The 11,424-nt window shown below is 35.3% G+C and overlaps 1 protein-coding gene across 1 annotated transcript; it reads left to right on the forward strand.

The window, feature by feature from the left end:
- The first annotated feature begins 39 nt into the window (after window positions 1-39).
- Window positions 40-9,266, forward strand: exosc7 (exosome component 7). Its single transcript, XM_079829885.1, has 8 exons — window positions 40-116; window positions 525-626; window positions 714-808; window positions 2,424-2,589; window positions 2,712-2,782; window positions 3,716-3,839; window positions 3,933-4,088; window positions 9,102-9,266. Exons 1-8 carry the CDS (start codon window positions 60-62, stop codon window positions 9,204-9,206), a joined length of 876 nt encoding a protein of 291 aa, XP_079686011.1. The 5' UTR covers window positions 40-59; the 3' UTR covers window positions 9,207-9,266.
- Window positions 9,267-11,424: the final 2,158 nt, after the last annotated feature.

Below are 11,424 nucleotides of genomic sequence, written 5' to 3' on the forward strand. Positions count from 1 at the left end.
TTCGCTGCCCGCTCCTCGCGCTTTGTGATGACGCAGAATATAGTGCGTGTGTTTGAAACATGGCAGCAGTTCAAGTGAGCGAAGCGGAGAAGGTTTATCTAATCCATGGAGTTCGAGTAAGTCAAATCACACGGTCGAAAAAATATAATTTGTATGTATTTAACTTTCAATTAATAGTGCAGACAGAATTTGTACATCTATAAAAGCCGCATAACGGGAATTCTGTTGAGTTTGACTATACTGTATTTATATTTGTGTTCCTAGATGTGTCAGTAGTAGATAAAAACATGATAATAGAACCTTTAACTGTAATATGTTTACTTTTTTTTTTAAATGTGTCCCTGACATAAACAAACCCCATTGACAGCTCTTAAATGTAAATGTATATACAGTATAACAAAGCAAATTAATATGTCATATCCTGGAAAATGTTTGAAGTGTGTTATCCACCTGAAATGAACGTCCTGAAGCACTGACACTTTATTATTAGCACCTCAGGGTTAAATTGTGACTATTGTTGACAGGATGACCTGAGATTGGACGGACGAGGATGTGAAGACTACAGACACATGGAGATCGAGACGGATGTGGTGTCAAACACTGATGGTTCTGCTAAGATCAGTCTTGTAAGCTGAATTAAACTGTGTTATTAAAGCACGTGGTGCAATACCAGTGTGTATGTGATGCAGTGTGTTGTTGTGTGTGTTTGAAAGGGTCACACAGATGTTCTCGTCGGAGTAAAGGCAGAGATTGGGAAGCCCAAACCCATGGTGCCAGATGAAGGTTATCTGGAGTTCTTTGTAGACTGGTGAGTGTTTAAAGATCATCATATTTATAGATGCATCCCATCTCACTAAAAAGACATCAAGCGACCTTCATTACAGACACTCACTACCAGCTCCACTTCTAAAACCAAATTATTAAGAAAAATAGAACATTTGAGGACATAATGCATGTGCATAGGTTTACATGAATAGTGGGGGCTATATATATATATATATATATATATATATATTTTTTTTTTTTTTTTTTTTATTTTTTTTTTTTTTTTTATTATTATTTATATACTATTATAGAATTTATTAATAATTTGAATAATTCATATAAATGAATATAAAATGTATAATGCATCATTTTACATTTTCAGGTTTAATTTTAATTTTAGTAGTTTTTTTATGTGCTTTTCTCATTTGTATTTAGTTTTTATATTTCTATTTGGCTTTCATTTATTATTTCAGTTTTAAATGTAGTAATTTTAGTACTTCATCTTAAATTTAATTTATGTAGCCAAAGGCAACATTTCAGATTTTTTTAATGTGTTTTTCATCCAATATTTTGAATTTTATTTTATTTGAGCTTTATTATAATTAACACATATTTTTTTATTTAGTGTATATATATATATATATATATATATACATACATACATATCTATATATCGTATCGCTTTTTATTTTTAAGCATTAGTTAACAATAATGACACTGATTCCAAGTCTAGAAAAGTAATGGACATTTCTATAGTGAATAAATATATATATATTGGTTATTATCTACAATATTTAAAAACCAGGTTAGTTCTGTTCAAGCAGGTCTTTATGGAAGCTTGTTTCCGCCACAGAATAAAACAATTTAAAATAATTGCATGTTTATATCTCGCAATTCTGACTTTTTTTTCTCAGAATTGCATGTTATAAAGTCGGAATTGAGAGATATGAACTCATAATTGCGAGAAAAATAGTTGTCAGAATTGTGAGAGAAAAAGTTGCGATTACCTTTTTTATATTTAAGTATGTGGCAGAAACAAGCTTATAGTTCCCCCATGAGCCATATTTATTTATTTATATTACATTTTTTTAAATATTAATACACATACATTCCAAGGATTTATGAATGAGATTTACAATTTTTTAATGACAATTTATTAGACAGTTTAGCACATACAGTACCGTATGCAGGGGCGTCGGAACCATTGTATGTGGGTGGGACAAGGCCCACTTTTTACGATCATTGATATTGGACCCACTCACTTTTATCGTCTCTAACATTCAGCACATGTCTGTTTACCTATCCCTAATCGATAAACACTTATTATTAAACACGTTAGATGCTTTATTTCCACTTTTCTAATATTTTCTTCATTTTTATTGAAAATAAATGCCTTTCCGATTTGATATGTGATGGGAAAACGGAGAAGATTGAGTTCGGCGAAAGTCGGATTGAACCGCGGGTCGATTTGTGTCAAAACTAGGTACATACATAATTGACCAGTGCTGGTACTTCAGTGTATAAATATGCAAATTAGCAGTGAATATCCATAGATGATGTGTGTTTATATGTCCATGACGTACGTGCTAATGAGACACAGTTACATCAGTTTTCTCGCCTTCCTGATGTGTATAAAGTGCTTGGCATTTCTTCTGCAGCTCAGCAAACGCCACTCCAGAGTTTGAGGGGCGAGGTGGGGAGGAGCTGGGGGTGGAGCTTAGTAACATACTCTATAAAGTTTTCAACAACAGGCACAGCGTGGACCTGCGCTCCCTCTGCATCTGCCCGGGGGAGAACTGCTGGGTGCTGTATGTGGATGTGCTGGTGAGTGAACACAAGTCGCACAGCATCCTGAGATTGAATCATTTCATGAAATCCCATGAAATAAGGTGACCTCTAAATGCTATTGGTTTGTTCTTCATATAAATGTATGATTGTCTGTACAGCTGCTGCAGTGTGACGGAAACCTGTTTGACGCCATATCCATCGCAATCAAAGCTGCTCTGTTTAATACACGGTCAGTTACTACTGTATGTGTCTCTTCCCATCAGAACTGTAACAACTTCTTTTAGTATTATTTATATCATATTATTATATCATATTTCAAGTGAGATTTTATCTGTATATTTTCAGTTGTAATTTTAGTTTCATTTTAATGCATTTTATTTTATTTTTATTTGTTTTAGTAATTTTAATTCTTCAACTTGTTTGCCAAGGCAACATTTCTTATTTTAATATTTTCCATCTAATATTTTTATTTTTATTTTATTTCAGCATTATTTAATTTAACAAAATGATTTAAAATTTGTTTTTATGTTTAGCAAAACTGTTTCCAGGCCTGTATGGTCATGGACTTTTTTTTATTATTTTTTTATTTAAATTTTTAGTTATACTTTATAACAAGTTTTTATTTGCATGATTTCATTTTAGTGTGTTTTAATAATTGTATGTGTTTTTTGTCTTTTTTGTTATGTTTAATATTTCTATTAAGCATTATTATTTCAGTTTTAGTAATTTTAGTACTTCAACTTATTTAATTCAAGCAACATTTCTAATTTTACAGTTTTTCATCTAATATATATATTTTATTTGAGCTCTATTTAATTTAACAAACAATTTGAATAGTTTTAGTTAACAATAGCAAAACTTTCTTTAGTGAATATGTATATGTTTAATTATATTCTATTATATCAGTTAAGCCATAAGCAATATTTAGTATATTTCAGGAAATATTTTTGTTTTATGAAAATATTTGTACTAAAAAGTTTAACCATACATCATATAAATTCCAAGTATTAATGCATTCAACTGTCAATCCACTATTAAAATTACTTTTTTTTAATGCTTTAATCATAAACATTCAAAATGTTGATTGAAATTCACCGGTTAAATGTTGTGAAAACCCTAAATGAGTGACGAGAAACATAAACACAACCTTTTTCCGAAACAGAATTCCCAAAGTGCACATATCTGAGGATGAGGAGGGCGGGAAGGAGATCGAGCTGTCAGACGACCCGTACGATTGCATGCGAATCAATGTGGAGAATGTGCCGTGCATCGTAACCCTGTGCAAGGTACAGCAAAGCCTGGGCCATTACCCACAATGCACCACTCTCCTCATGTCATAAACCTTATATTTTTATATGGTTTGTGTTTGTGCCCTTCAGATTGGTCACAGACACGTGGTGGACGCCACACTGCAGGAAAAGGCCTGTTCTGTGGCCAGTCTCCTGATTTCAGTCACACACAAAGGAATGGTCACATGCGTCAGGAAGATGGGAAGAGGAAGTCTTGACCCAGAGAGCATCTTTGAGATGACAGAGGTCAGATTATTTTTGATCTTATAATTAGTGTTTTGTAAGACATTACTTTTACTCCCATGTAGAAGGAGGAGTTTGTTCAAATCTCTAACCCTGCAAAGCCTGACATATGAAATAGTAGACAGATATTTTTTTTCTTCTAAATTGAACAATTTATTGAACCTTTAGACAAAACTTACAACAAAAACCTACATTTGCATATGTATCATTAAAAGTATCATCCATCAGACTTTTTTGGCTCATATCAAAAAAGTCATTTTTAGTCAAAAGGCCCAAACTGAGCAAAAATATGCAATTGCATTTGCTGATATTTATATGGCCAAAAACGTAATTGGGGTTTTCACAGGTCCTTGAAATCCTTGAAAGTTTGTGAATCTGAAAAAAATGTTTCAAGGCTCTTGAATGTGCTTGAATTTATTTTGTGCAAGAAGTTTTCTGGAAAAAATCCATATTCTGCTAATGTTTTATTTCGCCAACACTTTGTGGCCTATGCATACTAGCTTGCCTGATTTACGCTAGTTAAGTGTTTCCCGTGTGCGGTACTTCATGTTGTACGTTACCATGACGTTCACACGTGCACAAAATTGAATGATGATACGTAGGGTTGGGTACCGTTCACATTTTTACCGGTACCTGAAATTCGTAACCGATACCCAATGGTACCTTTTTTCGGTACTTTAGGGATGTTTACATCAATAACTGTAAAGAACCTGTAAGTCGTTTATAGAAGTGTTATTGACATTATGCCAGAGCTGTCCTGGTCGCTGTCTGCCATTGTCTGTGATGTTTGATTACTGTAATATTTACTAGTAAATAGTAGGCTACTAGGTACTTAATTTAATTAATAAAAACAACCATATTATTATTTTTTCTTTTTTTATTTCATTTCTATGAAAAGATTTCCCACAAATTATGTTATGTATTTTCTGGTAATCAAATGAAGACAAAATACATTAATTTAATCTATCTTTTAATTTAATTAAACTTTTTTTTGTCAAACAAAGTGCTGCAAAACCGAGCTTCATAGGGTTCAAATTAAAACAATTTTAATTTATTACTTAAAAAATAAAGTTTTGATAATTTATTATTATTACATTAGTGTTAGTATTATTATTACATTGAGACGTATCTAAATTCTATTGTACAACCATAATGTATTTGTCAAGTCAAGCCGAACTTTTATTTTGATGGGTTGCCGTGAAGACCTTTGAGTTTATGACATGACGATAGTTTTTCTCAAATGAAACTGTAAAATGCTCATAAAGTGGCTCTGGAGATGACAGACATGCGTTCATGTCCTCATTTGAGACAGCAGAGATGGAAACATGCGTCCGTCACGCGCGACTCTGAGTGAGAGTGAGAGTGTGTGTGTGTGTGTGTGTGTGTGTGTGTGTGTGTGTGTGTGTGAGGTAAACTGCACGTGCTACGGCATTCATTCGCACAGAGACACGCAGAATTCGTATTTAAAGCAGCACTAGGTAACTTTTCAACCTTCATAATATATTTTCAAGACTCTTGTGATGATACATCGACTTACAATAGATTGAATGACACGTCTGCCATAGCCTGACGGGGTCTGTATCGTTTTTAATCGTACTTTTAAACTTCGGGTTTCGGGTAGTAGCCCTAGAACAAAAAGAACTACAAAATGCGACTGCTTTACAGCATATACGTCACTTCCACCACCACCCCCCCTTCCTTAAATTAGGACGTGCGAGCCCAACTATCGTTTGTTTGCCGAATGTTATAGTCATGGCCGAAGCAGCACAGAAAAATAAGAAAGCAAAGGTTTTGTCGGAGGAAAGCAAAAAGAGTAAACGAGAAAGTGATCGGATTAAAGGCAGGACGAGGATCAACATTGGGCCAGCGTTTGCTCGTTGGCGTGAGCTGAAGGAGGAGGGGCTACATTCTTGCAAGTAAATACACAAGACGTACAAAGTCATATTTTAGGATACCTAACATGTCTGTGATATTTGTTTATTTGTCTTGCCTCAAGCTATAATGCAAATCGATTTTTCGAATTTGCAGATTCATCTATGGTAGCTTGATATTATAATATTGACGATATATGGTTATTACCTACCACTCAAACATTGAATTGAAGTATCATATAGATTCTGTAAAACGGGAACCAATAGACTAGGCTACTATAATGACACTGGCTTGTAAACGTGAGCATCGCGATAATTTGGCGTTTGAAAAAAATAAAACCCATGAAATTATATTCATATGACATGCTGAAACATATGCCACTGTACCTGGGATGAAGACATTTCACACGCGACGCAAGCAGAACACCTGCATGTGAACTCCTGCAGTGTTCAGGGCTATCATGGTTATCATGTCAACAAATGCATGTGCGCATCCCCTGATATAGAATGACAGTTTACGACAGTAGTAGAGGACAATACTGTTTCCCAACTGTAGGGGGACCCCGAGAGCAAAACCTACCTAGTGCTGCTTTAAAGGGGCTATATGCGTTTTTCTGAAATTTAAACTCGTGACTGACACCTGTGGCCAAAAAACAGAACTGCTCTTATTTTCTGCTCGCTCTCGCAGCGGTGGTGACGTCACATCTGCAGACAGCGCGGGAAAAAACGACCCGCCAGAAAATAGGCAAAATAGGATAAAGGCTTATAGGTGCACCCACTGTGAGCGGACAAGGTGTCAGTATGCTCATCAGGAGATGTTTGAGTCATAAATGGTCAAATAAAAAGGCTATTGTTACGTTTATTTTGGGGAAAAAGTTGCATATAGCCCCTTTAAATGGTCTTTTTGCAGTTTAATATTCACAGACACTAGTCTATATCACCTGATGCGTTCTCAGGTACCGAAATTTGGTACTGATTGATTTAATGTGAAACGGTACTCGGTAGTACCGACGTAATTCGGTCGGTGCCCTTAAAAGTACAGAGTTCAGTACCCAACTCTAATGATACCTCAACGATTTCAGTGCTTACACCAAACCCACATATGTTCAGTCAATGACTGTATATTGTGTTCAATAAACATAAAGCAGTGATAATCTGTTGCCCACATATTTTATTTAATGTTGAATTGCTTTGCTTTAAGATAATGTAAACCCATGAGGCAAGAAAAACTTAAAAGCATAAGCATATATCTTAAATCTTCTGGTTACATGAGCCTAAGCTCTTTTCAATAAAATCCATAAATGGATATCCCGAATATTCTTCAGTTTTATGCAAAACAGAAATACGACAAATAGAATATCAGATCTCTGTTATATGGCCAAAAATAAATGTTGTGTTTGACACATGAAAACTGTAGCAATGTATCTTACAAGGGAACACCCGATGTAACCTTGCTCTCACTTGAAATGTGTCCCCACATTAAGTCCTTGAATGAGGGACCTGGAAAGTCCTTGAAAGGTCCTTGAATTTGAAGTTAACCAACGTGCGGGAACCCTGAATAAGGAATGTAATTCTGATGCTTGTAATATAAATCAATGAGATCTTTATAACGGCATAACAAAGACTAATTGCATAAAAAATGTGTATAAATATCAGTTGTCTCTCTATATCTTTCAATAATATAACATAGTAAGATGATATTTAAAGGCTTATTTTGTTCCGAGCTCTATATTTTTATTTTGGGGGGGCGAAACATAATGCAATTCAATAAAATGTTGATCAAGCCTGATGGATCATATTTGATGCATATTAAAGGGGTTTTGAGGTTCTCTGAAAAACGCTCGGTTTTGATGGGCGTGCCGCACTGAAGACGTGGAAGTAAACGACCACGTCTAAGATTGGATAAGATTTGCATATTTAATGAGCTTCAGCTATGTGGAGTTGGTGGTCCAGTGGGTTAAACCATGGAACTGATATGCAGAAGGTTGCTGGTTCGTTCCCAGCTTGAGCAAGGCACTTTACTCCATGTTGCTCCAGGGGGATTGTCCCTGTAATAAGTGCACTGTAAGTCGCTTTGGATAAAAGCGTCTGCCAAATGCATAAATGTAAATGTAAACGTAATGTCAGCTCCTCTCAGTACATGTGGAAATTGTTTTGAAAGCGTCTGGAGAAATCAGTCACAGGACTCGCAAAATATCTTTATCAAACAAACACAATGATTCATCTCTCATCCACCCGCGATTGATTGGAATGTTATTTTTGTATTACTTGGCCCGCCCTATCAGTGAATATAACCGCGAACCGTACACACACACACACGTGCGCACAAGAAAGGAATGTTATTTCACTATTTACGAGAGCCCGTCGGCAGGCCGGTGATATGTTTTGGTAGCCCGTCTGAAAAATACCTAGGCCCGTCCCGGCTTTGCGATAGGCCCGTTGGGCTTTGCGAGCCCTGGCGTTACAAGTCCGAGTCTGATCACGAATTAACCAATAACACCTCAAATAAAGGCCTGGGCTCAATAAAAGCTTTTCTTTGACTAACAAGGAAGTTTTCAGCTCTGAAACTTACAGGATATTCTTATATCACGATTAACTTTTATATATAAAAGGCTCAAGGGAAAGTTGATTTCTCAATTCATCACCCCTTTAATGAGTTTTCTAGAAGAAGAAAAAATGTATAAAAAAAATGTATAAGTCATTTCAGTTCATCTTGAAATATTACTTACAATATACAGTAAAAGTTATTCTTATGTTTACTTTATAAAAAATCAGTAAAGATTTCACAGCAAAAAGACACATGAGCCACTTGCCACAGGGAAATGTTTTTATACTGTTACAAAGAGAAATTTTACTTGCTCAAAAATGATCTATCAATCAGACGAATGTACAACAGGTTTATGATCATTTAGAGGCCTTAAATTAATTTGCTTATCCTATATGATACAGTAGATGTTAAGTTAAACTTTGGCTCCTAGACACTGGAGTTTACATCAGTGTGTATTAGAGAGTTTCCTCCAGCTCGTGGTGTTTACATGTGCGATGTCCATCAGACAGTCTGAGCCTGTCTGGTGCTTTTAGTCTTTGCACACTTTCACTTGTGTAAACTGTCTGATCTATTCACTGTGATGGTGTTGTGTCATAGGCCGGGAAGCGTGTGGGAAAGACTCTTCATGCGCCGCTCATGGAACTGCTGCAGAAAGAAGAAAGTCTTGGCAACAAACGACAGAAAGTGGGATTCCTTGGATAGCTGTTTTTGTACCTTTTTTTGTTGTTGTTGTTTTTTCAAATAAATGAGTTAAGTTTCCTATGACGTTTGTCATGTCTTGAGCTCACATAGAATCCTCTATTGCAAGGTTATATAATGTGCTGTTTTTGTTTTGTCCATTTTTCCATCTGTCTGAACTCAGACTAGGCTGGTATGAATGGTGCTTTTGACAGATGACTGAATGCTAAATGTTTATTCACTCAAATCAGACGTTTTCCTTCTAAATCTGAGCATTTGAGGCTTTTTAATACCTGAATTTAGTAGATGAGTAGAACAGAATCCTTGAATTTGTGTGTTGGTGATTTTTATCTCCCAGACCAGGATATTTCTTCCTTATTGTGATGTATATCCCAGTGAAATGGCTTCACAAACAAGTACAAATGTATGGCGGGACTTGATTTTGTCCAATAGGAATTGCTTGGATGATTGTGGTCTGCTATTGGTGTATCTCTTGTGAGTGACGGGTTGCCCCGCCCTCACGCCAGTAAACACGTCATCAGTTATTATTTAATCATCAGGTGTTATTTAATAATGATGTGCATAGATTAATAATTTATAATAAATACTGCAATATTCCATTGATTGACGTCAAAGGGTTAGTTCACCCAAAAATGAAAATAATGTCATTTATTCCTCACCCTCATGCCGTTCCACACCCTTTAGACCTCCGTTCATCTCCGGAAACCCAAATGAAGATATTTGTGTTGAAATCTGAAGGCTCAGTGAGGCCTCCATAGAGAGCAAAGCATTTTACACTTTCAAGATCCATTAATGTACTAAAAACATATTTAAATCAGAAAATGTGAGTACAGTGGCTCAATATTAATATTATAAAGCGATGAGAATATTTTTGGTGCGCCAAATAAAAACGAAATAACGACTTGTATAGTGATAACCGATTTCAAAACACTGCTCGATATATCGAATCAGTGAGTCGATTCAGTGGTTCGGAGCGGCAAAGTCACGTGATTTCCTCAGTTTGACGTTTTGACACGCGATCCGAATCATGATTCGACTCGTTGATTCGATACACTCCGAAGCTTCATGAAGCAGTGTTTTGAAATCGGTTATCACTATATAAGTCGTTATTTCGTTTTTTTGGTGCACCAAAATATTCCCGTCGCTTTATAATATTAATATTGAACCACTGTACTCACATGGACTGATTTAAATATGTTTTTAGTACATTAATGGATCTTGAGAATGTAAACTGCTTTGCTCCCTATGGAGGCCTCACTGAGCCTTCAGATTTCAACACAAAAATCTTAATTTGTGTTCTGAAGATGAACGGAGGTCTAAAGGGTGTGGAACGGCATGAGGGTGAGGAATAAATGACATTATTTCCATTTTTGGGTGAACTAACCCTCCAAGGATTCACAGACTTGTGTAAGTTGACAGGTGCTGTAGTTTGTGTCCAGCAGGACGTGTCTTCTGCCACGTGTCGGCTGAGGAAGATCCGAGCACTCCCTCCAGACAGCTGCTGGATCTATTCCATCCCATAATAGCTCTGCTTCTTCCTCTGACATGAACCCAAAACAAACAGCAGCTATCATGCACGGATAACAACTTCACACACCAGAGGTATGCATGATGGCAAATGTGTCCTGACCAGACCTCAAATGCTCTGGGACTCTGAATGTGCTCTGAGTAACCCGAGAACCGGCTCGTCTGTGTTAGTAAATTCATCCTAAATATGGATCCAATTTTAGAATCTGCAAAATAAATCATAGGAGCTTTTTGAATGAGTGAAAAACATATTGGAGAGGGAAACATATTTATATATATTATTATATATATATGTATATATATATATATATATATATATATATATATATATATATATATATATATATATATATATATATATATATATATAAATATTTTCTTTTAAAAACATGTAAGCACACACCATTAGTATATATACACGTTCAACCTCTTTTCATACATTTAATACACACACCCTGATTTTATTTTTAAATATGAAATATTCTACATTAAAAACAAGTATATCATCATGTCATTTAGCAAAATTTAAACAGGAAAAAAATGAACTAAAACTCAAAACAATTAGTGAGAGGGGAAAAATGTCAGGTAACAGAAAATTATAAACTATTTTAGATAATATTTTATATCAATATTTGAACACATTGGTCTCATATAACTGACAACTTGAAAAAATATATTTTTAGCTCAATTCTAC

The sequence above is a fragment of the Gobio gobio genome (assembly GCF_949357685.1).
Source record: "Gobio gobio genome assembly, chromosome: 11".
In the NCBI taxonomy this organism is placed as follows: Eukaryota; Metazoa; Chordata; class Actinopteri; order Cypriniformes; family Gobionidae; genus Gobio; species Gobio gobio.